This window comes from Saccostrea cucullata, unplaced genomic scaffold (genome assembly GCF_032062105.1).
Source record: "Saccostrea cucullata isolate Sc308-1 unplaced genomic scaffold, CSIRO_AGI_Scuc_v1 ctg842, whole genome shotgun sequence".
NCBI classification, from domain to species: domain Eukaryota; kingdom Metazoa; phylum Mollusca; class Bivalvia; order Ostreida; family Ostreidae; genus Saccostrea; species Saccostrea cuccullata.
Window position 1 is genome coordinate 321,890 of NW_026929376.1, and position 26,677 is coordinate 348,566.

Below are 26,677 nucleotides of genomic sequence, written 5' to 3' on the forward strand. Positions count from 1 at the left end.
ACGCTACAGATCCCCATATGCAAAAAAGGTGCAATTTACGGCGCAATATTTTTTGCGCACTCTTGGGCAGTTTTTCTCCACTTTCTAGCATTGGTCAATCAACTACCTTTCACTCCCTAATTTTAGACACATTCTGTAGCCAATATGTATATTTTGTCCACCTCCCAGCCATTTAATGATTTATAGTCTTCTCTACAGGCAAAAAACTCGCTTGATGTGAATTTTCAGCAATCTAACAAATAATTTTAATCAAGCGAGTTTATCACGTGTAGAGACGACTATAAAAGGATTGAAGATGGATAAAATATACAGATTAGTTAAACAATGTGCCTAGAATTAGGGAGTGAAAGGTAGTAAATTAACCGATGCTGGAAAGTGGAGAAATTCTCCCCAGAAGTGCGCAAAACATATTGCGCCGTAAATTGCACCTTTTTTGCATTAAAGGGATCTGTAGCTTTATGGTCAAAGACTAATGCATGTATATAAAACCATAACGCTACAGATCTGCAGCTAGTGACCATGTGACCCATGGGACTCCATCTTATTGGTATTTCATATTCATAATTGATTACCAGTCGGAAATTAAACAACAGAATTAAATTAATGATGTAAATTAGGTTTGATAAAGGGGGGGAGGGGTGTATAAATTTTTGGCACATACTGTATAAGTGGAAATTTTAGCGAAACGCAAATTTAGCGATTTCTACCTAAAATCTGGTATTTTATTTTTAGCGAGAAGTAAATTTTAGCGATTTTAAAATGCTAATTTAAGAAACTATCACAAATAATATGCAATTAATTTTTAGCAATATTCAATTTTAGCGATGTCAGCACCCTCGCTAATAATGCCAAAATTAAATCCTCGCTAAAAATTCTACTTGTACGGTAATTGGAACTTTTTAAATCTAATTTCTAATATAGATTAACAAAAAATAATATTATTCAAATTAGTGTAAAGCGTTTTTGATGAATTTTTCAAAATGTGCAAAGTTTATTTATATTTGATTAGGCAGAAACTTCTTGAAAGCTGCCATATACACAATCAATTTAGTCAACCCCCACCCCTCTCCCATCAACTCACACACACAAACACACCTTATTTGCCTGTTTTTGGAAATAGGCCTAGATGGCAAAGTTAAAATAAAACATTTTTTGTAAATGATAATTTTCAATTTGTTCTTGTACTATACATGAATCTGAACACCTGCATCACATTGGGCTTGCGTCACGTTCCCAACTTAAGTACTAGTTTTACCATTGGCATTATCATTTTAGATTTCACTGCACGTGCAGTAGGCTACTAGTGTGCATCATTGCATAGGCCTATATGTCAGTAGGAATTATTTCATTTTGTGTTTTAACTGGATTATATTTCATGAAGATGACAAGGCCTAATTAATGACAATCGGTAAGTACAAGTTTTGGTATAGTCTGAAAAGTTTAAAGGATCAAAGGTCATCCGATGCTACAATAGACGAATTTCACATTCTGAAGAGTTATCCCCCGTTATCAACGTTACATTCAGTTACAAGATCCAGAATTTTTTTTCTGGGAGGGAGGGGGGGAGGGCCAGACCAGAATTTCCTGAGAAGCAAAAAAAAAAAAAGTTATGGTTGGGTCTGTTTTCTAGGGTGGAGGGACACTTAGGGCATTCAAAGTCATTTTTATTTCCTCCAGTATATATTATAGTCCTGCAAATTCCAGGGGGGGGGGGGGGTGAGGGGGCGATCTCCCAATCCACTTCCCTGTCCCTGTAATGACAAATGATCATGTGACTCCTAAATAGTAGGAAAATTTTTCCATTTGACTATACATACTTTTGTTACTTGTGTTATTATGTTATGTAAATTTAATGGTATAAATGTTATGAATCCCTAGAGGTCATCCCCACTCTCCTAATGAGCTGGAAATGTTCACAATATGACTGCATTAAATTAAATAAAAGTGCATCAATGATAACATTACTTGACATTTTATTCATGAATTTGTGTCAACCTATCTTCCTAGAATTAGGAATGAAAATCATTCAGAGATGGACCACATTAAACTATTTGTATAAACATTTTTTTTAAATGTAAAAACAAGTAGTAGTTTGCATACATGAACAAACAGGGGTCTGGGAAGGGGTGAGGGGAAGGATCGAGTTAATATTTCTTTACGCCTTAATGGTTGAAAACTCCTAAAATGAATGTTGACCTCAAATCTAATTTGTCCTCATTATTTTTCAAGTGGTGGTATCTCCATATGAGTGAAAAATTCCTGAGAGGGATGTTTAACAACAAACAAAATGACATAAAAACACAATATTGATTTGCGTTAAGAAATATGCAGGGGATTTTTTCCATCATAAATTTTCTTCTCAAGAACAGCAAGGGCATTATTGTCCCCCATTTTGGGGAAAGGGAGGGGACATTAAATCTCATTTGTCTGTCAGTCTGTCCATCTTATTGACAGCTAGTATGTGCATCTGTCACAATAAATTTAACCTTCGTCATAACTTTTGAATAATAGGAGATAGTGCTTTCATATTTCACATGTACATTACCACAAAACTTTCTAAATATACTATGATTTTTTAACCCAAGTGAGACCTTGACCTTAAAGTTTTACCTACTTTCCAAAAAATAACATTTTTAATTTATCATTTTGAAACAGAAAAGAAAGGGCATTCAAATTATACATGTTTATTACATGTGAAAAGACTTTTCTAAATATATCATGACTTTTGACTCTGTGACCTTGACCTAGAAGTTTAACCTACTTTTCAAAAATATTATGTTGTATATATAACTTTTAATTCAAAAGGGATAGGACTTTCATATTCGACATATACAACAAAATGTTTCAGAGAATGCTATGATTTTTCCCCTTTGACCCAATTTTCAAAAATTGATATATGATGGGGTGCATATTTGACACACAATCTGCCATAAATTATAGCATCCCATTCACTAAAACACAGAAAGCAGAGGACCACAATTCTTTGAATTTGCTTGTATAATCTTGATAGATGGAAACATCCTCATATAATGTAGATTCAAGTTTTTTATGCCACACCATGATTAGGAATGCATGTATAGTTTTGTCATGTCCGTCCTCCACCCTTCCATCTGTCTTTCCATTGGGCTCAAAGAAACTTTCTAGATATTTTTATCAAAGTTCAAATGTTGATGCAAACTGATGTAAATATCCAACTGCAGCAATATTTTTTGACTTTGACCTTTCCTTTGATCTTCACTTAACTTTTCTTTAAATTAGTGTTTAGCTTTATTTTAAAGAAACCCTTCAAGTTGTGTAATGAAACTTCACATGATGATACATACTGATGTAAGATTTACAATGCTTCACTCTTTTTTACCTTGACCTTTCCTGTGACCTTGACCTCACTTTTCTAAAATTAATGTCTAGATCAGTTTTGAATAAACAATTCAAGATATATTTATCAAACTCCATATGCTGATACATACTGCTGAGAGCTATTAATACATCAACTTATTTTGACCTTGAATTTTCCTTTGACCTTGACCTCACTTTTTAAAATATGTGTTTATCTAAGTTTTAAATAAACCATTAATTATAGTTTTATCAAACTTCATATGCCAATAGTAAATTCATACTGATGTAAGCTTTTCAACTGCAACAACATTTTGGCCCCAACCTTTCCTTTGACCTCTCTTTTTTTAGAAAAAGTGTTCAGCTCAGTTTCATTAAATCATTCAAGATATTTTTATCAAACATAATATGCTGATATGTATTAGTGAAGCTACTCAACTGCATCAAAAACTTCACCTTGCACATTCCTGTGACCTTGACCTCCATCCTTTTTAATTTGTATTTCGCTTAGTTTTAAAGATATGATTTAAGACATTTTTAAAACATCATTTTTCGACCCCCATTAGTCCCCCGGGGCAAAATCAAAATTCCAAAACCCTGCTGTACATCTACATGACACTACCAACCATCTCCCAAAAGATGATTAGGCTACTGTGTAAAATGTAAGAGGAGTTCAGGGAAAACGGGGCTTTTTGCATAAAAAACATCATTTTTCGACCCCCATTTGACCATCCGGGGCAAAATCTAGATTCCGAAACCTTACTGCACATCTACATGACACTACCAACCATCTTCCAAAAGATGATTAGGCTACTGTGTAAAATGTAAGAGGAGTTCAGGGAAGACGGGGCTTTTTGCATAAAAAACGTCATTTTTCGACCCCCATTTGACCCCCCGGGGCAAAATCAAAATTCCGATACCTTACTGCACATCTACATGACACCACCAACCATCTCCCAAAAGATGATTAGGCTACTGTGTAAAATGTAAGAGGAGTTCAGGGAAGACGGGGCTTTTTGCATAAAAAAACGTCATTTTTCGACCCCCATTTGACCCCCCGGGGCAAAATCAAAATTCCAAAACCTTACTGCACATCTACATGACACCACCAACCATCTCCCAAAAGATGATTAGGCTACTGTGTAAAATGTAAGAGGAGTTCAGGGAAGACGGGGCTTTTTGCATAAAAAACGTCATTTTTCGACCCCCATTTGACCCCCCGGGGCAAAATCAAAATTCCGATACCTTACTGCACATCTACATGACACCACCAACCATCTCCCAAAAGATGATTAGGCTACTGTGTAAAATGTAAGAGGAGTTCAGGGAAGACGGGGCTTTTTGCATAAAAAACGTCATTTTTCGACCCCCATTTGACCCCCCGGGGCAAAATCAAAATTCCGAAACCTTACTGCACATCTACATGACACCACCAACCATCTCCCAAAAGATGATTAGGCTACTGTGTAAAATGTAAGAGGAGTTCAGGGAAGACGGGGCTTTTTGCATAAAAAACGTCATTTTTCGACCCCCATTTGACCCCCCGGGGCAAAATCAAAATTCCGATACCTTACTGCACATCTACATGACACCACCAACCATCTCCCAAAAGATGATTAGGCTACTGTGTAAAATGTAAGAGGAGTTCAGGGAAGACGGGGCTTTTTGCATAAAAAACGTCATTTTTCGACCCCCATTTGACCCCCCGGGGCAAAATCAAAATTCCAAAACCTTACTGCACATCTACATGACACCACCAACCATCTCCCAAAAGATGATTAGGCTACTGTGTAAAATGTAAGAGGAGTTCAGGGAAGACGGGGCTTTTTGCATAAAAAACGTCATTTTTCGACCCCCATTTGACCCCCCGGGGCAAAATCAAAATTCCGAAACCTTACTGCACATCTACATGACACCACCAACCATCTCCCAAAAGATGATTAAGCTACTGTGTAAAATGTAAGAGGAGTTCAGGGAAGACGGGGCTTTTTGCATAAAAAACGTCATTTTTCGACCCCCATTTGACCCCCCGGGGCAAAATCAAAATTCCGAAACCTTACTGCACATCTACATGACACCACCAACCATCTCCCAAAAGATGATTAGGCTACTGTGTAAAATGTAAGAGGAGTTCAGGGAAGAAAAGTGTGACAGACGGACGGACGGACGGACAGACGGACATGAGTAACAACAATATACCCGAACTTTCTTTAGAAAGTGCGGGTATAAAAATTCAACGTCTTTTTCCCATGTATTTTTCAAACTAAGGAAATTCAAGTACTCAATTTTCATTGCTCATGAAATGTGAAGAAAACAATTGGTGATACTGTTCTTAAATCTATTAAAACAAAATGAATGGGAACGGAACCAACTAGAACATCTAAAATTAAACGCGGATTCAGCTGCCAAGGAGCATTCCTGGGCCCCACCGTCGTGTAATCTTCGAACGAAAAAAAATCGTATAAATTCAGAGTGAATTACGACCTATTTGAAATAATTGAGAGCACAACAGCATCAAATGAGTTGTCTTTTTCGTAGGTTGATTTAACACCCTATGCAAATTTCGTAATAAGTAAGGGAAATCGAAGACGGAAAGGTGAAATAATTATAGATACTATCAGGTTAAAGGTGTCATAACAGTATTTCACTTGGGTTCATGTCAAATCATGGCTGACGCAAAATAATCCCGTTCAATGTGACCAAAATTAAGTAAACGCATTTTGAAAATATTTTCAAAGTGCGTTGGTTTTGTCCCAATTTTAAGCACTTTGAAAAATTTATTTAAAGTGCTTATTTTTTCGTAGTGCGTTGCCTCAATACTCTACGAATGTACAATTTCTAACAGGAGGTAAATTATTGAAAAACAAGTTGAAGAAACAAGAATATCAGCAGTCTCATTTAAATGTATCATTTGGTACATTCTAGGTTAGATATATGACCTTTTCAGAAGATTCAATTTATCATTGAGTTATATGCTGTCTGTCATTATTCATGCTTATTGTTTGTCCATTTTTTACACACTGAATTGACAAGGTATTTTTTGTTATTTCATGATCATGACAAGTAGTACACGGCGAGTGTGACTAGTCGACAGGGGATGCTCACTCTTCCATGGCCCCCGATTTCCACTCTAATGTTTCGGAGGTCCGTGTTTGCTCTGCTTCTATTTTATATTATTTGATGGGTTTTGAAATTAAATATTGTTTGTTTTTCTCTATACATTTCATATAATGCTTTTAATATTAAGTTAATACTTGCATGAAAAAAATACATATTTCTTGCCTTTGAAAGTAGCTTAATTAAAATAAATTAATGTCGAATCAGTTCGACAGGGACAAAAAGGCATGAAAAAAGATAACTTACTATCCAACTTCCACCTTCCGTTACAGTGTCGCAAAATAATTCAAGTGAAACTCCATATGAAAACTCTCGATGAAATGAATTTGAAGTTGTCGCAAGGTATACAAGATTTCCACTGCAACCTTTTAAAAACATACAATTTAATTTATAAATATAGTTTTTTTTTGTTTAGATGTTATGTTTATAAGGTTTTATATTTTGAAATTAGCTTTAAAATTTTACCGTATTTGTATTGACATCTTTCTCCGTTACGATTTTCCGGACATCTGCAAGGTTGTGTAAATTCTCTCTCGCACAATTGTATCTAAATAATTACAAAAAATAAATTAAATGATTATTTTCAATGTACAAATATTTGAACATTACTCTGAAAACCATGAAAACAGATAAGAAATCTATTATAATGATATGATAAATAATATATATAATGTCAACTAAGTTTAATACAATATAATCTCACCAGTTCAAAGCGTTTGCATGACCCACCACCTGCCCCAATAACACGTGTTCTGTTCCTTTCGTACATCTAGCAAGTCTCAGTTACTGTAATACCGTTGTGAGAAAAGTCGAAAAAATAACAATTGCTGTTCTGTATACAGGAGGAAAGGCAGTGACTTAGAGACCTTTCCTTACTAGCAGCGTCAGCATCGACTGGAATAGGAACATGACCAACAAATTCGAAATGAGACTCTATGTAATCTCCATTACTGCATGCAATAGTCAGAAGATAAATTGTAATTGTCATTAACTGCATTTTGTGTGCATGGGCTTGTATTGCAATTTCTATATAAAGGCCAAATTTCCAAGTGATTCTGCCTTTTTATATTTCTTGATCAATAGCAAGATTTTTTTTTACAGCGCTCAACTAGGTCTCATGTCTCGTCGAAAAATTTGATTATCTAAAAAAAAAATCATCTTTTTTTTCTTTAAGACAACCAACCCAAAAATATGCATTTCTTTTAGGTAGTCGATAGTACCGTAATTAAAGTATGGGGATAAGAAAGAATCACATATCTCTTTTGTTTTACCGAAACGAATTTGAGACCAGACCATTAATTAAAACAGAGATATCTGGAAATTTCAATCGTGTAATCAGGTGCTCTAGGTGCCATGTTCTGACATCAATTATTATGATTACTGAGTAGGTGGACGGAATAATAAGTAATCAAATTGTGCAAAAGTGTAAATGTAATGGTCTAACAATTAGTATACAACGTATTGTTAGTCAAAAATCACCCAGTTACAAGTTCTATTCACAAAAAGTTATTATGAAAATAAAAAAATCTTCGTCATATTCATTTATATATATATATATATATATATATATATATATATATATATATATATATATATATAAAGCACTAAAAATGACCAACGACACGAACAATAAAAATTGTCAAATTTTCGGGACGCCCTGTCCCTTCCTCAGGACAAAGAAAAAAGTTAGAAAGTCATAAGAACAAAGGAAAAAGAGAAACAAGAACAACTAGCACTACTACTAAACTACTAAACACTAGATATTTACATACTTAATTACATGATGAATTGGAATTTTTAAAAACACTAATAAAGAAAGAAATCCGGACCGCTATGAAATGCGTCCGGTCTATCGGGTATACTCGGGCGAAGTGCGATTTACATAATTGAACGAATTAATTATGCTAATTAATTACGACAATCAGTAAATCGTACATTGTTTCATTCTCTCAAAATGGCGTAACTTTACTTAATAAAGAATAATCGAAGAAAAATAATGTAGCAGGGATATTTAAACATATGAATTATGATCAATTATAAATTTTGAAAAATTTATAATTGATCATAATTCATATGTTTAAATATCCCTGCTACATTATTTTTCTTCGATTATTCTTTATTAAGTAAAGTTACGCCATTTTGAGAGAATGAAACAATGTACGATTTACTGATTGTCGTAATTAATTAGCATAATTAATTCGTTCAATTATGTAAATCGCACTTCGCCCGAGTATACCCGATAGACCGGACGCATTTCATAGCGGTCCGGATTTCTTTCTTTATTAGTGTTTTTAAAAATTCCAATTCATCATGTAATTAAGTATGTAAATATCTAGTGTTTAGTAGTTTAGTAGTAGTGCTAGTTGTTCTTGTTTCTCTTTTTCCTTTGTTCTTATGACTTTCTAACTTTTTTCTTTGTCCTGAGGAAGGGACAGGGCGTCCCGAAAATTTGACAATTTTTATTGTTCGTGTCGTTGGTCATTTTTAGTGCTTTATATAAATTTCCATCCGTGACCTTGTATCTACTTGGTAGATCCGACATTTAGGATATACAGTGTTGTTGGTTTTTTAGTGCTTTTATATATATATATATATATATATATATATATATATATATATATATATATATATATATATATATATATATATATATATATATACCCACTTCCGCCCCGACCCGGGGTTGAACTCTCGACCTTCGGAATCTGTCTCCTAGCAGTGCACACCGCTCGGCTATCTAAGCAAGTTAAAAAACTTGCTTTCGATACCGATGGAATTCTTGCTGCGCTGCCCTACACTTCACGGTCATTGAGAATAGAAGTGAGATATTTGGACATTAGTTTTAACATGGGTATCCATGTATAAGTGAAAGTTTTTACGGATGTGGGTGTGTAAAAAATGTTCGACTTAACTGTAAACCAATATAACCATCATCGTGAGACTTTGTCAGCTTGTGATATTTAGCAGGGCTTTCTATTGTACCCAGGTAACACCAACAGTTATATATATAATGTTTATATTAGATTTGGCTTTAGTATAAATAATGTGCAAATGATGTGCTAAATACACTTCCTGTAGCATTCGATTCGATGGTTCGATATATCGACGTCTTTTCTTTAGACAACAACAGTTACTTTCATTTATTTCATTTCGACTAGATATACATATATATCTCAGTGAGCTTGAAATAATAGATACTGCAGTGTTTAACATGTTTAGTACACCTGTTTCATAGTTGGATATTTACCAGGCAAAGAGATTGATGGTAACCTTACATCAAAGCTTTATAAAAACATGATGACTTCAACTTCTCAAACGTGAACTTCCCTTTCTTATGTAGCATTATACTCTTTTTACCTGCAATTGGAGTTGATTCTACTACCTAGTACTCTATGTATAATAACGAACAATCTCTAAAACGAGATAAGCTACTGACAAACACATTGCTGAAACAAGAAAATCAACAGTTCTTTGTTATATACAAGGATGCTAACTTATCAGCAAATGCAATCTTATAAACTGATTTTTCTCACTATTTTTATGCCATTATTACTGATAGACACTGGATTGTCTACGATTTTTTTTGGTTTTTGTTTTGCCATATCATTAAGATGAGCAAACCACGGGCGTAATGTTTGTGAGGTCTGTGTTTGGCCTGCTTCTGATTTATATTGTATTAAATAAATGGACTTTTGAGATTGATTACCTTTCGTTATTTCCCTTTTCAAATTAATCATACAAGAACTGTTCGGATCATTTATATAATTAATGACAAAGTTTAAAGACTGTTCAAAATTAATGCAAATAATGTGAATGTTTTTAACATCAGAATCGCTTTATTAAAGTAAATGAGTGTTTAAATCTGAGGTTTCAAACATCCAGTGTTAGTGTTGATCTGTATATATTCCACTGAATCGACGCATTATATGAAGGTGAAAATTTCCTCCATTAAAGCTATAGAAATCAGTATTTTATAACATCTTTTCATATCAAATATGTGCTTATGAAAAGTCCTCTTTATTTAATCTATTTCTGCTTCATAAATAATAATTAACATCAATTGTCAACTAATTAGAATATCACACATTTGCACAATGGTCTTGACGTTACACTCCACACGATACTTCCTGATCACCATTAATAATGACCTCTAAGACGTAGAGCTATCTTTAATAGTTCTTTATTGCATTGATTCCTTGGCAGTAAGTCTTTTATACTGATTTCAACTGCATATTCGCAATTGCGGTTACCAGCACAATAAGACAAAATTTGTATTTGCCACATGCATCTGCATCTAAATGCACTGTCAGCTCAATTCGTACAACACCCGAGGGAGTTAAGAAACCCACGCATATATTTACGGAAAATCCATGGTCATTCAAAAGAACTAGGCACATAAAACTGTGCTTCAAAATATAGTTCCTATAAAATAAAATACAGTTCCCATCTCATCTAGCTTACAGTGTAGTTTAGTGCATCGACTCGGTCATGATGTTAGACTGAATTACTTTGATGTTCATATAATATGAGAAACAATCCTCTGTTGGTCTAATGAAGATATTTCACGTCTTATGGTGACACTTCTGTTGTGAATATTTCCAAAGTTTGATATTTGTCACTAAAATCCCCTCGTATTTACTGTCGTCTACTTCATCTTCATCGTCCGGAAGTGGCGTCATCACTGCGAGAGAATGAGACTTTGGAATTGTGGGTATCGGAGGTGGAAATGACGTCAACGAACAATTTAAGCAATCATCAAGCTCATCAATTGTTTCTTCGTTGATGTCTTCAACAGAACCTCCAATTTCTATAAGGAAGTAGAATGTTCCATGTTAGAATAAATCTGGTCAAAAAACTATTTATTAATTATATGTGTACATATTGAAAAATAACTCTGTTGAAATAACAATCTTAAAGATTAATTTTTTACTTTTTTCCCTACTGGCACTGGATTCTTACAAAAGTATATTCATAAAAACTCAGAAAGCTGTAAAAGAAATTCATTTATTTTCCACTTTCTTCTTTTCCAATATTTTACCTCCAGTTGACTCAATGGACCCTGTGCTGTTGTTTCTGTGTAGCTTGTTGTAAGTTGGAGCACTCTGTTGTCTAACTAAAGGCGTGGCCGTAGCATTGAAGTCGGCAGTGGACATTATTCGAGGATGTCTATTTGGAGTCTGACGGCGTGACTTAGCTAAACTCTGGATAGATTCATTTATTCCTATAAGCTGCATCATCAATTTCACGTCTTGTAACCTCATTGCTTTCTGCAAAATTTATAAGATGTTGTTTTTCATTGATTTTTTTATGTTCCTAATGTATTTATAAGAAGACAAAAACTGTGTGTTAGAAATGAAAATATTCGTCAGTATAAGTTTGAGCATGATTTTAAATTTTTTTTCTTTTGTTGTAAAATTTAACACTGAACATTTGTAGCCTTGTTTAAATTGAATTAATTCTAAAACAGGTATCATTAACACGGAATAAACACAAAGGTTGCATTCAAAGGTTGGGGGGTACACGAGGATAAAATGTTCCCGGTGACTGACTCTAAACGACCAATTAATGACTGAAGTTTGTGTATAATTGTTGATTTCTATACATGTACAATGTGAATAACGGTAAACCTCGAGACGGAGATCCTCTGGTGTGAAAGAAACGAACAAGTTTGTTTATGGGAATTAACGATAATCGAAGTGATAAAAGTATTTTAATATGGCAATTTTAGTGTACACAACATTTGACCATTAGACTAGACAAAAACCGCTCTTATAGAAAAGTTATGTTGAATTATGGTGTGGTTTTGTTGCTTGTCTCGCAAAACATTTTTTTTTCGAGATGGTCTATTTTTGAGGGAAAATAATTTGTCCTATTTTATGACATTTTTAGCCATTTATAAAAAATTACTTCAGAAAATCAACAGTTGACATATGAAAATAATTGTCATTATTTGTAATATTTAATAATAAGTGTACTATATCAAATATCGTACTATGAAATCAGTATTATTTTTAAAAGATTTTGTTTGAAACTCTAGCTTAAGGGCTTTTTGGAGAAATACAATTATCCCATACACGAATTAAAATTTTGAATGCATTTTACGTAATAACACAGAGAAAATCCTTGAAAATCTTTCGACTTTTTTCATCTATAGTTTAATCGTGTGCATTTAATAAGGCATGATAACAATGTACCGCTGCATTATTGCACAAAGAAGGAGTTAGTCTGTGTAACTGTGATAAGGCAATTTGACAGGGTATTGTGTTGAACCTTTTCTTTACCGCATGTCGCGACGGAGAAATTAATAACCCACTTTATAATGGTGCCACAGGATCTTAAAATTTCATTCGAACTCATGTCACATTTTAATGTATGTGAGGTGTAATCAAACAAAGTGAAGTGGGAAAAAATGTTGAATTGTGTGTATATAAGATTACTTTAATTATATTTCGTGTAAAGATATTTACGATTGCTTTTTTAGACGGAGGCTTAGCCTCCGCTCTATTGGTACCGCTCATCTGAGGCGGAAGGGAATTTGCGATCGCCATCTAGCGGCAAATTACGTTAACTTTGATTAGCCTAGTCCCCAGGCTCATACTTTCCAAGGTAGGAGTACACGAAGCAAAACAGGGACAGGGAACCAGGCTAAATTTTGATAAACTGGCCTGCCTGTCTGATATCAGATATGCGCTGTATACAGACAGGTGATCAGTGATGTATAGAGTCTGCTGCTGACACGCTCATTGGCTGATAAAAACTCTCGCTGACACAGAATTTAAATTGTCGGGGAAACCAAAACAGATCACCGAGTGCAGTTCTCTGCATCTGATTTTGATGCAATTAATCTAATTCGGTCACAATATTTTCCAAAAACAATACATAATTCTTTTTTTTTTCCTCATGAACCTATAATTATCTGACCTCGCCTGAGGGCTTTTAAATTAGTTTGCGAAGGTCCTATCACATTAATACCCTACATTACCTAGGTAAAAGAAATCTGCATCATTGTTTAATTGAAACTGACATATTTTAAATGTTCACTCACTGACTCAGCAGAGAGCTGCGTCTTATCTGTTTATAGCACAGGTACAGAATCTCTGCTGCATCTATTTTTAGAATTCCTTATCACATATTTCAGAAGATTTTGCAAACTATTTAGATGGGACAAACTGACCCACATGTTTCTATGTTTACATGACCAAAACAGTGGCTTGAATCTTACTTTGTGGTGTAAATTAAAGTAATATTATGGCTAATCTGTGCAAAAAAAGGATGCATTAAAACACTGTTGTCATGGAATCTGCAATAGTGACTCAAAGTAGGCTTGGGGTAAAAAGCTGAGTGGAGTGGAGTGGAGTGGAGTCGTGGAGTCATAGAGTGGAGTCGTGGAGTGGAGTCTGTATTATAACAATACAGAAAGTTTGAGAACAAAACAATTTCTTTTGCATTGTCGTTTTGGATTTGTGTACACTGTACCAAGAATGAAACAAGAAACAAAAGAAGTCCATGCAATCAAAAACTAACGACCTTTAAATGTCAAACAGAGAATCACTTAGAAATGCTTTATGTAAACACTATCTAAACTTAGCAAGACTGTTTGACCTTATTCGCCTATCCCAAAACAGGCAAACCTAGCAAGAGGTGTTGACAGAAACAGAAAGAGCACTGCACTGCAGAACTGATGACAGCAATTTAATGAGAAAGGCACATTTTTTTTTTCATTTTAGTATTAAAGTGCAAGATAGCCCCTTTGTTGGAATTTGAAGGTCACATTTTTTTCTGTATCTCTATCTTCTTAACAGTATCTTCCTTTTCTGGTTAAAGTAGAAGACATGCTACAGAATAGAGTGTTAAGACTCGACTGATAAATACATATCAGCCATTGGATCTGTTGAAGTTTAACAATTGACCAGGATTAATTACTAGACTTAAAATAAATATAATTACCGGAATTGAAAACCTCAAAAAGTAAAATATTCAACAACTTGTGTTTTTTTTTTTTTTTTTTTTTTGGTTTTTTTTTCATTTTAAAGTACACATTGCGCATTTTAAACGATGACACACAATTAACTTTAAATAAAATTATTTTACCCTTGTTTTGTGAAAAGGGAGCTGTTTTATACCTATAATTAGTTTCATAAATAGTTTTATAAATGTGACTCATAACATTATTAATACATATGAAAAGTAATGTCCCCACCCTAAAACAAGTGTTTTCTTTTTATTTTGCTGATCAATGTATAACATGCAGTCTATCAACCAGTATATGTATCATTGAGGCAATTATTTATTATTGATGAAAACATTTTGACAGAATTCATTGGGACTTTAAAAAATGTTTATCCCTATAGCGATGTGATGAAATGTATTTGGTTACTTCTGATCATAAAGATGTGTTGTAAACTAAGTTATTTATATCTTATTGATTAATTATTATATATACTGTAGTTGGAGGGGCAGATATAGTAACACATTTGTTTGTTTTAGTTTGTGTAAGTTAACAGGTGACATTTAGATTTTTTTGCTGACAAAAGCAATATACCACTTAATTCAGTTCTTTTATTTACAATCAACAAATGAGTAAGCATTTCAAGCGCAGTAATTAAATCTGTCAACACTTCTCGCCTGTTGGGATGGGAGTGCATATGGGTCACTTGGTCTCTGTTACTCAAAACAAAAAGTTATTCCCATTGATGTGTTGACATTTGAAGGTTATATCCTCCCCCATTTTCTCATTCATCTACAATATGTATGAACTATTATTGTAACAGTCTCTCAGTGATCACAGACAGCTATAGCTTGGGCATATAGAGTTGAAAAGGAAAGGAGGGATTGTGTTCGATTACCTGAGTAATTTTTTGAATTCCATAGCTCTACATCTACTATATAGTAATGTTCTGTAGTGTATCCTACAATTTACCAATACCTGCTAACCTCTACGCCCAAAAGCAGAGTTGTAAATATTTACACAAAATGAGAAATAACAAACAATTAAATAAGATAGTTTTACTTTTAAAAAATAATTTAGATAGAGATTGAAAGCTACCGCATTATATAATACAAGTAAAATAAAATAAAATTGATTTGAATGTAATGATTTTTTGACAAATCATTGAATATTTTGTACATTGTAGCAAACCATAAAATTTTAAGAACAACACAAAGTTGACAAAATCCTGCTTGACCTAGTCATCTTTTTAAAAATAAAATTGAATAACCAAATACATTTCAGCACATCGTTATTGGGATAAACTTTCTTTTAAATTCTCCATTGACTGCATGTTATATATTGACCAGCAAAATACAACGAAAGCACTATTTTTCCCCATTACTTATGATATGTATAATTTTTGTTCTGGTCACATTATAAAATAAGCTTGATCAAATATTGGTGAAACTAATTTTGTGACTAATTGTATGTTGTTTTACATCCCTCTCGAGAATTTAAACTCATATTTAGACCCCATCACCTGCGGACGGAGATTGAGCCGTAATTTTTGTCCTCTACTCGCACTATACTTGATCATTGAGCAGTGAAGGGTATTTTTCGTGCTAGTAACTACTGCGACACAGTACAATGGACATTGATGTTTGCGTTCTCATCCGAAAGACATGTCTCTATTTAGTCCCACAGTGGAATTCAAACCCATAATGTAAGGATCAGCTCCTTACTGCGCGACTCAGAGCAGACACTCCAATCACTGTGCCACGCGGGTGACAAAACTAATTATAAGAATGAAGTATCACAAGTTCCTCTTCAAGAAACAAAGGTTAAAAATTTGAAAAATAAGTAATGCATCATCCTTTAAAATGTGTTTCAAAAATCAGACATAGCAACACCAGTTTCTCAGCAAACATTTCAAAAAATATTATCCATTTTATGTTTCACAGCTGTATGATATGTATTTGTCAGTCGAGTCTATTAACATCTATATTCTGAAGCATGTCTCCTAAAAGGGATATATGCATGTAAATATTTAGATATATATGTTTATATACAAAGATAGAGATACAGAAAAAAAAATTGTGACCTTCAAATTCCAACAAAGAGGATATCTTTAATAGTGAAACCTATTTTTTAAAAATATGTGCCTTTATAATTATGTAGTTGTCATCAGTTCTGCAGTGCTCTTTCTCTGTTTGATATTAAAGCTGTCAACACTTCTTGCTAGGTTTGCCTGTTTGGGATTGGCGAATAAGGTCAAAAAGTCTTGCTAAGTTTAGATAGTGTTTATATATTATGTAGTAAAGCATTTCTAGGTGATTCTCTGTTTGACATTTAAAGGTCGTTAGTTTTTGATTGCATGGACTTCTTTTGTTTCTTGTTTCATTCTTGGTACAGTGTACACGAATCCAAAACGACAATGAAGGGGAGATATTGTATGCAAAAGAAATTGTTTTGTTCTCAAACTTTCTGTATTGTTATAATACAGACTCCACTCCACGACTCCACTCTATGACTCCACGACTCCACTCCACTCCACTCCACTCAGCTTTTTACCCCAAGCCCTCAAAGTATGCCCACAAAAATATATGCAAGGAGTTAAATTTATTAGGTTTCCCAAACCTTGGAGAGATATTGAAAAAGTGTCAAAGATGGGTGAATGCTTGTAAGCGGTTCATTGGTGGATCCAAAGGAGGGTAGGTTCCTGGGTTGGAAGCCCCCTTTATTTTTTGTCAAGTGAGAGAGAGAGAGAGAGAAGAGAGAGAAAAAACATTTTCCGAGAATAAATTAAAATACATGTATTTGTACGTCTAACTTATGTATTAAATAGATAGATTCTCACACATTAAGTTTCTTCCACTCACTATTCCCTTTTATATGAAAGAATATAGAGTATACAGTACAACCCTGGAACTCCCCTTTCAAAAATGGCTGGATCCACCTCTGAAACGGGAAGGATTTTCCACGAAATTGGGTATTATCCGTAAAATCACATATAATACTGGATATTAGGGTATCGTTGAATCAATGAGATCTAGTATTAAGGCGTTGTAATCACTTTATTAAACTTAAACAATGGGATGGCACATTTTGCGGTATGTGTCAACTTTCACCTGGATGCAAATGTTTTCTTAAGGTATCACCAGTCAAGTAAGAATTTGGAAGTCAGGATTAATGCACACTGGAAAATAAAAGCTATAGAGCTTAGTACATTTCATGATCTGGGCCAAACAGGCGTTTGTTCTGCTTAATATTTTTCATAATGTTTGAAATATTTGCATCCTCTTCATGTTCATTACCCAACACAACAGAATTGTTAATCAAAAGTTGAATGTGCATGTTTAGATCTATGCATTGATATATCTGAATGCTTGTATCTCAGCTCCATTTAGTCCTGAAGAGTTAGATATAGTAAAGTACTTTTGGTTTTCTCCCATTTCAGGAAGCTCTTACCATGAGTCACTAAAGAATTCAAATTAATATAGTTTATTGCAATTAGAGTGGTTTGTCCTTTTGATGAAAAATGGGAATTCAGTAAATTACATAATTAAACATTAGACCACGATAAATAAATGAAGAAGATGTATTTGTGAAACACTCTGGCCCCCCGTGTGGCAATATAGCGAAGATGCAAATTTAATATATTGGTACCAAAAGTATGGTATTCTTACTGGAAATACAATTGTGAAATATGAAAGTAGGCTAAGGCTAAAGTTAATCCATAAGTACGGAAATCTCCAAGGTAAAGGTCAAAAGGTCATGATTGTTGGTATGCTATGAAAGGTCTTCCCACAAAGAATACATATGTGAAGTATGAAGCCCTAACCCTTCAAAAGTTATGATAAATGATATTTTTTTAAAGTAGGCCAAACTCCAAAGTCAAATGTCTTGCTATAAAATGAAAGGTATTGTCATAAGGATTAAAGCACTAACCCAAAACCTTTTCAAGTTATGGTCAAGATTTGCTTTATAAAAGTAGGTCAAACTCCAAGGTCAAAAGGTCAAAGTTCTGGGTCTTCTTACAAGGATTACATATGTACGTATAAAAAGCACTATTTATCCCTTACCATTCAAAACTTATGGCCAAGGTTAAAATTTTTTCATAAGTATGGAATCTCGTAGGTCAAGGTCAAAAGGTCAAGCTTGTTAATATCTAATGAAAGGTCTTTCCACAAAAATACAAATATGAAGTATAAATGTCCTGGTATCTAATGTTCAAAAGATATGGCCAACTACCTTTAGGCAAATGTTGGGGTCAGAACATGAATAAAAAATTCCCAAAGAGACAACAAATCATGTTCTTCCAAGCCTCCGTCTATCAGTACTTTCAGTACTTTGATTCTTAATAGTTCAACGTCAATGTTGTCCTAGTTTGCATTTGAATTATGAATGGGAAATTAATTGCCATTCTCCTCTCGTTGAAAGCTGTGATTTATGTTCAACGTGAAACGAAGAGCTTCCTTTTTTATCAATAGTCAGACAAGGCGGCTATAAAGAATAGATTTATTTGATTGTTTACTTAAGGATGAAAACTTATCATTGATTGATTGATAAAAGATACAATATCACTTTTGTTTACCCTTACGCAGGTCTTATTATTGAAGACATTGATTCAAACAACATAAAATAAAGATTCTCTATACATCAATAACTTGACGTAAAAAAAACTGTCAAAGATTTAAAACATGACGTGATTGAACCTTAACATATTTTATTCATTAAATAATATATTATATACAAGTAGAATTTTTTTAACCATAAGATTTCCACAGATGTAAAACTATTTTGTTATTTAACAAGAAAGAAAAAAAGTGATAAACATATAACTTTTGTTATTTGGGATAAAAGAAATCATGAATTATGCTGAACCTCAGATATTTAGAAACACTAAAAAAAATAATTAACTATGTTATTAAAGGTTATGAATTACAAAAAACACCAAAAGGCTTACACTATTTAATCATATTAAGTTTGCTCTGTGAATTACAAATTATCATAGTATTTTCCTTTGAGATTTACGTGTGATTTTAAAGCTTTATTATTATACCTCATTATAAATATTCTACACAACGCGTTGTCTGATTGGTTCTAGGTTTTCACGTGATCGGGCCGTAAAACTTCATATTTCCCGTCGTCGGCACGCTTTTCATCATATTCCACCTCTTCGGAACACCAAGTGAATTTCCCGCAATATAGTTCTAATTCGTTGAACGAAAACTCCCGAGACTAGTAGACGTCACAATAGCCTGGTTTACGTCACAAAACTGATGACAATGTGTTGACCAAAGGGTTTTATAGAAACTTTACGTTAACAATGAAAGTGAATTTGAGAGCGGTGCCGAATTCGAAAGTTCATGTTTATTTCAAAGGTTTTGTTTGTTTCGGTATAATAAACAATTCATTGCATGAATGTTCGGGAAACATGAAGACTTATTCAGCCAAGAAATATCATATTCCCCTCGGGCGAAGCCCTCGGGGAATATGATTTTTCTTGGCTGAATAAGTCTTCATATTTCCCTCACTATCATGCAACAAATGTCTAACATTACTTACATGTCCACAAAATATTTGCAAATTTGCAGAATGAATGAGATGAATGAGGAATTATTGATGTGTCTTAATTCTATTAAGGTTTCATAATAAGTCAAAGTATTACTATATACGAATTAACTATAATATCTACATGTAAGTAACATTTACTATGCTAAAATTATTAAACGGTTGTAATATTTTAAGGGTTGAACCATTGGCGGATGCTACAGAAAGATTTATTTTAACGATACAGATCTAAATATTTCAGTTGTACAATGTAAGACAAATCTAAAAACAAATTTGGTTTAAAAAAAACAGCAAAAATAAACATTTATTCATATCTGTATATATAATATTTTTCCCCATTAATTAAAACCAGTGTTTTTTTTTCAGACATGTAGGGATTTACAAATCTCGTAGAAATGTGCATGACTTAAAAATAATAGAATAAGGTGATTTTTTCTAGGAAAAATAAATTATAAATATCTTACCAAATCTGCTTTTAAAATTTCCAATTTTGAGGAAATTCGGTCTGTGGAAGACTCCATTTTATCACAATGTGCACCTGCATAAACAGTTCAGTACTGATATCGTCCAAGGTTTATCAATTACATTTGAATCAAACTTTGTGCAGCGTTATCGCCTTTAATTTAACTAACAAACTAGTCTTTGTCGGGCATGCTCGCACTTATACCACCTGTTTTCCATAATGATTGACAGGTTATAAAGATGAACTTTAAAACCGACGTTACAGTGTACCTGTGCAGCCTTTACTTTAATACAGTAATTAGAGTTAATGGGTCGTAATTGACGGAATATTTACGGATATATTTTAAATTCCCATCCTTGATAGAGTAGCTTGTGTATCTGGAGTCTGGCTTTTTGGGATTTACTTATAGGTGAGATGCAATAAACTCGCTGACGAAAGATGCATTTAATTACATCAGACAGGATATATAGTCGTCAGCTTTTCAAGACATACTGAAACAAAAATTAACTTTAATGCTTTTTTTTAAAAGAAAGAAGGCAACGTCCGATTTGGTAGATTTCATTATATTTCAACCCTCACGAACCTTTATTTTGTGATAAGCACACAAACAATAATGGACGAAGTTCTGGCATATTTATCCAGAATTACGTATACTCTAATATTTTCCTTTATAAAATATATGTTAAAAATAAGACAATGAATTGTGATCGATCTAAAAAAAATCCAATACAACAATCCATACAGCAATACAAATATACAAAGAGGGCATAAAAATGGACCCCTGGAATTCCAGAGTTGGGATAAGGAACCTTAGAAATTTCAGAGGTATGATCAGGTGCCTAGAAGTAAACATCCCTGTTGACCGGTCACAGGGATGAACTCAATTTATAGATGAAGTTGTCAAATCAATACAAAATAGGCCTACATGTAACAATTGATACGAAACGAGTCATCTACAATACGACAAATAGGTTACATTTCTTGATAGGGTCATTTTAAAAATCATTTACAATATACAAAATGACAAGTTTTATAAAGGTTTTTAAAATCTGTGTAAAAACAACTTACCGGTATCAGTAGGTAGTATATCTTGATCGCTAGTATTCAGGACAATCACTTGAGTAGCGATAAAATGGGAGGAGACATAAACACAAAAGTTGAAATCATCACGTTTATTCTACTTCATCACTGTCCAGTTCATTACAGAACCACATGAGATAGCGCTAGCCTATCTGGCCTCAGTGCGCTTTTATCTGGGCTTCAGTGCAGACGTGTTTATTTTAAGCAGCAGTGATTTTCCCGCGGTTTATTAGTGAACAAAGGATTTTGTTATTTTTTATTTAATTGTTTTATTACTCATCATGGCTACTGGCCGTGAAGAGGATGCCCTACTGGGGTCATTTGATGATGATTTAACAACAGATTCAAAGCAAATTTTTAATGCTTTGACTAAAATTCAAAGTACTATGGACACAGTTGCTACTGGCATTAATAAAATGGGGGATGCTTTTTCCGCATTAGCGGCAGCAGGCCCCAAACCTATGGTTACTGACCAGCCTTCCACTTCCAACAAGCGTTCTGCTGATTTAATGGAGGAGGGGGAGGCAGATGACTCTGAGTATGATGATACTGATGATATTAAGAGTCTTTTGGAATCCGGAAATTCCGGAGCCAAAGTTGATCTATTGGATGATCAGCAGAGTGGTTCAGTGTTAGAAGAAATGGACGCTCTTTTAGATGATGATGATGATGTTGGTTCAGCAATTTCTGAAAAATTGGCCAACATAACTAACAAAGCATTTTCTAAACAGCATTCTATTGATGCTGTAAAGAAAAAGAAAGAGTCACACAAAAGGCCAAAGAATTGTGAAAAAGTCATTGTGCCTAAAGTCAACAAAGAAATTTGGCGCCAAATGCACAAACAAGCTTTTACAAAAAAGCGTGACTTAAGATTGATGAATGTTCAGAGTTTGATCACTAAGTCAACTTGTGCAATAGTTAGTGTAGCAAACAAGTTGTTAAATTTGGATGGCCAGAAGCATGATGCAGAAATAAGAAATTGTCTTGATGCAATTTATTTATTAGGCCATGCGAATACCACTATGTCTATGCAGCGGAGAGATTTATTAAGACCAGTACTTAAAAGTGATTATGCTGCATTATGTGACAGCAATGTCCCGGTTACATCTTTGCTTTTCGGAGATGACCTTCCTAAGTCTCTGAAGGAGGCTCGTCAAGTAGGCAATGTTGGAAGGGATTTTTCAAAAAACGGGAAAAGATTTGGGTTCAGTCAGAGGAACAAGAGCGATTTTTCTTGGAAAAAGAAGAATCAAAGTCAGCAGAAGAGATTCAAGAAAGATCAGTAACAGAGACCCTGACTGAGGTAAAACTTCAATCTACTACATCTGAAGAATATGCAAGTTTTATAGAAAAAACTATTTTGAATGCTAAAAGAGACATATTACAATTTGAAGGTGGCAGAATCATGCATTTTATAGATCAATGGACTGAGTTCACTTCAGATCCAGAAATATTGAGCATTGTGAAGGGTATTGAACTTGAATTTATTAGTAAACCAGTTCAAAACATTAATGCAATGCATCAATGCAAATTTAATATGACAGAGAAAAAAGCAATTGATGACGAAATACAAAAATTACTTGATAAAAAAGTAATTGTGGAAAGTGAAGAGGAAAAAGACCAGTTTGTGTCTCCTATATTTTTAAGACCTAAAAAAGATGGTAAATACAGGTTGATATGCAACTTGAAACATTTGAATAAATTTATTCAGTATCGCCATTTTAAAATGGATTCACTGGTGTCAGTTTTAAGGATGATAACACCAAATTGTTATATGGCTTCCATTGATCTAAAAGATGCATATTACTGCATACCGGTTGCAGATGTTTATCAGAAATATCTTAAATTCTATTGGAATTCAAAGCTTTACATGTATAGAGCATGTCCTATGGGCTTATGCATGAGCCCTCGGTTATTTATAAAGGTACTGAAACCAGTTTTTTCAAGGCTTAGACAAAATGGCCATCAATCTGTAATTTACATTGATGACATTTATTTGCAAGGTGACAATGCTCAAGCATGTCAGGAAAATGCAATTGCTACAGCAAACATGCTGGTTAATTGTGGATTTGTCATTAACCCTGAAAAATCTGTTTTTCAGCCAAGCCAAGAAATAGAATATCTAGGTTTTCTACTAAACTCAGTAGAAATGACAATTGCAATTACAGAAAGAAAGGCATTGAAAGTGGTTACAATTTGTGATGAATATCTTAAATCAAAAAGAAATTCAATTAGAGATCTTAGCACTGTTATTGGAAACTTGGTGGCAAGTTTTCCAGCTGTACCACATGGACAGTTGTTTTATCGTCAATTAGAGAATGAGAAAATTTTGGCTTTAAAGATGTCAAGGGGTCAATTTGATGCCGAAGTTCATTTATCAAATCTAGCAATTAATGACTTAGAGTGGTGGAAACTAAACATTGTGGGTTCTAAGGCCCCAATTACCCGAGGTCAATCGGATTTGATAATTGAAACTGATGCAAGTTTGCAAGGCTGGGGTTGCAATTGTCAATCACTGAGCATATCAACAGGTGGCCCATGGAAAGAATCCGAAAAGAATTATCATATAAATGTTTTAGAACTTCAAGCTGTTTACTTTGCATTGCAATCAATATGTAATGATAAGAAAGATATGCACATAAAGCTTTTAATTGACAATACAACTGCTGTTGCATATATTAGAGAACAAGGAGGTAGTGGTTCTTTAGAGTGCAATAAAATGGTCCGAAAAATTTGGACTTGGGCATATGAGAAAAATATTTGGCTTACAGCTGCTCATATTCCTGGGAAAATAAACTGCAAGGCAGATTTTGAGAGTAGACATTTTAAACAGGAATATGAATGGATGCTTAATAAACAAGTTTATCAATCAGCTTGTGATAAATTGAATTTTAATCCAGATATTGATTTGTTTGCTACACGCAATAACTGTCAATTAGAAAAATTTGTGTCGTGGAAACCAGAGCCTGAATCTTTTGCAATTGATGCTTTTTCTATTTCTTGGGCTGACATGAAATTATACTGTTTTCCACCTTTTAGTTTGATACCTTCGGTTTTACAGAAAATAGTGTTAGATGAAGCCACAGGTATTTTAATAATGCCAGATTGGCCAACACAACCATATTATGCAACTGCAATGAAAATGCTCATAGAAAATCCAATCTTTGTTCACAGGAGGAAAACTCTGTTGGGCATACCGGGGACAACGCAGATACACAAAATATGGGAAAAGTTGAACTTACTAATATGTCTGTTATCAGGAGATCAATCCAGAGTAAACACTTATCGGAGCAAACTAAAGACATTTTGTTGTCTTCATGGAGAGAAAAAACAACTAAACAATACGAGTGTTACCTCCGTAAGTGGGAGACATTCTGTAGTGGACGGGAAGTTAATCCCTTTTCAACACCTGTGAAGGAAGTTTTAGAATTCTTAACTTTTTTATACGAGAGTGGCATTGGCTATTCTGGGATAAACACAGCAAGAAGTGCTTTATCGTCAGTAGTTACTCTTGTTGATGCCATGCATTATCCAGTGGGACAGCATCCCTTAATTAAAAGATTTCTCAAGGGTGTTTTTAATAAGAGACCTACTTTTCCAAGATATTCAGAAATCTGGGATGTTTCAGTAGTGTTCAACTGGATGAAAACAATTAATTTTGATGATATGTGTTTGAAGTTGTTAACGCTGAAGACAGTAATGCTTTTAGCTTTATTATCTGGACAAAGGGTACAAACCCTTAAAGCGTTATCAGTGGAAAATTTAAAATTTACGGATTCTTATGTAGAATTTAGAGTTGATTCTTTACTTAAACAAAGCAGGCCTGGGTTTCATTTGAATAAACTCGTATTACCGGCTTATGAGGACAGAAATTTGTGTATAGTTCAACATTTGAGAAAATACATTGACATGACAAAAGAAATAAGGAACACTGATTCATTATTAATTAGCTATCAAAAGCCCCATGCGTCAGTATCATGTGACACTATTGCTGGCTGGATAAAATCGGTGCTTAGCAAAAGTGGTGTGGATGTTAATGTTTACACTGCGCATAGTACACGTGCTGCGTCGACATCTTGTGCAGCTTCAATGGGATGTCCAATAGACACCATACTGGCACAAGTGGGCTGGGCTAAGGAAAAAACTTTCGCCAAATTTTACAACAAAAACTTTAATGCGGAGAACATGTCTTTAGGACAAACAATATATAAGTGCATTGATAAATAAATGTCATGTTTTGAAATACAGTGATGTATATATACTTATATAAGTAGATTACATTGTAGCAATAAATTGAATTGCATTCAATGTTTTTATTACATTAATAGCCTCAGAGCTTTAAAATCTCATGTGGTTCTGTAATGAACTGGACAGTGATGAAGTAGAATTGGAAATTAAACGAAACTTACCTGGAAGTTGAAGTTTGATTGTAATTCTACGAAATCACTGGAAAGGAATGGAGGAATCACATGCCCGACCCTGTAAAAGTTGTTATTTTTCCCTACCCTTTGTGTATTTACATCTTCGGCTATTAATTGGATTTAAATACTGAGGCCAGATAGGCTAGCGCTATCTCATGTGATTCCTCCATTCCTTTCCAGTGATTTCGTAGAATTACAATCAAACTTCAACTTCCAGGTAAGTTTCGTTTAATTTCCAATTATACAGCTTAGTTGTCAAGTTAGGTTAAGAGTAGCATTCGTTTCTCTAGTAAAATAATCAGATATGAAACAAATTTGCCAGATTCCGTGGTATCTTTAATTTGAAGCTCACTGAGATATAACTAAACAAGATGTGTTTGTGAAACACTGATGACCCCGTACTGAAACATAGCGACGGTTAAGCTTTCTTAAATGCAGATCAAATATGTTGGTACCAAAGTAAGGTCTTTTCACACGAAATGCGATATGTAAACAAAAGCTACACCTGTTCAAGGTTATGACCAAGGTTAACAATTTATAAGATAGGACAAAATCCGGGTCAAGGGCAAAGGGTCAAGGTTGTTGTGTTCTAAAGAAAGGCCTTGTGTAAAAGCTTACGTATGGGAAGTATGAAAGCACTGGCCCTTACCGTTTAAAAGTTATGGCCAAGGTTAAAGTTTGTAAAAAGTAGGTCAAACTCTAAGATCAAGGACAAAGGGTCAAGATTCTTGATATTCCAATGAAAGGTATTGTCACAAG

The 26,677-nt window shown here is 34.0% G+C and overlaps 1 protein-coding gene across 1 annotated transcript; it reads right to left on the bottom strand.

Moving 5' to 3' along the window:
- Positions 1–10,558: 10,558 nt before the first annotated feature.
- LOC134280654 (uncharacterized) lies at positions 10,559–20,599 on the bottom strand. Its single transcript, XM_062763095.1, has 3 exons — positions 20,419–20,599; positions 11,489–11,717; positions 10,559–11,257 (listed from the first exon to the last, which is right to left on the bottom strand). The coding sequence occupies exons 1-3, from the start codon at positions 20,473–20,475 to the stop codon at positions 11,013–11,015; spliced, it is 531 nt and encodes a 176-aa protein (XP_062619079.1). The 5' UTR covers positions 20,476–20,599; the 3' UTR covers positions 10,559–11,012.
- Between the last annotated feature and the right edge of the window lie 6,078 nt (positions 20,600–26,677).

Excerpts from the sequence above, each read along its gene's own strand:
- LOC134280654 (XM_062763095.1), bottom strand. The coding sequence starts at position 20,475 with ATGGAGTCTTCCACAGACCGAATTTCCTCAAAATTGGAAATTTTAAAA. Across the intron at positions 11,718-20,418 it reads AAATTTTAAAAGCAGATTTG|AAAGCAATGAGGTTACAAGA; the intron begins GTAAGATATTTA and ends TAAATTTTGCAG. Across the intron at positions 11,258-11,488 it reads GTCCATTGAGTCAACTGGAG|AAATTGGAGGTTCTGTTGAA; the intron begins GTAAAATATTGG and ends ACTTCCTTATAG.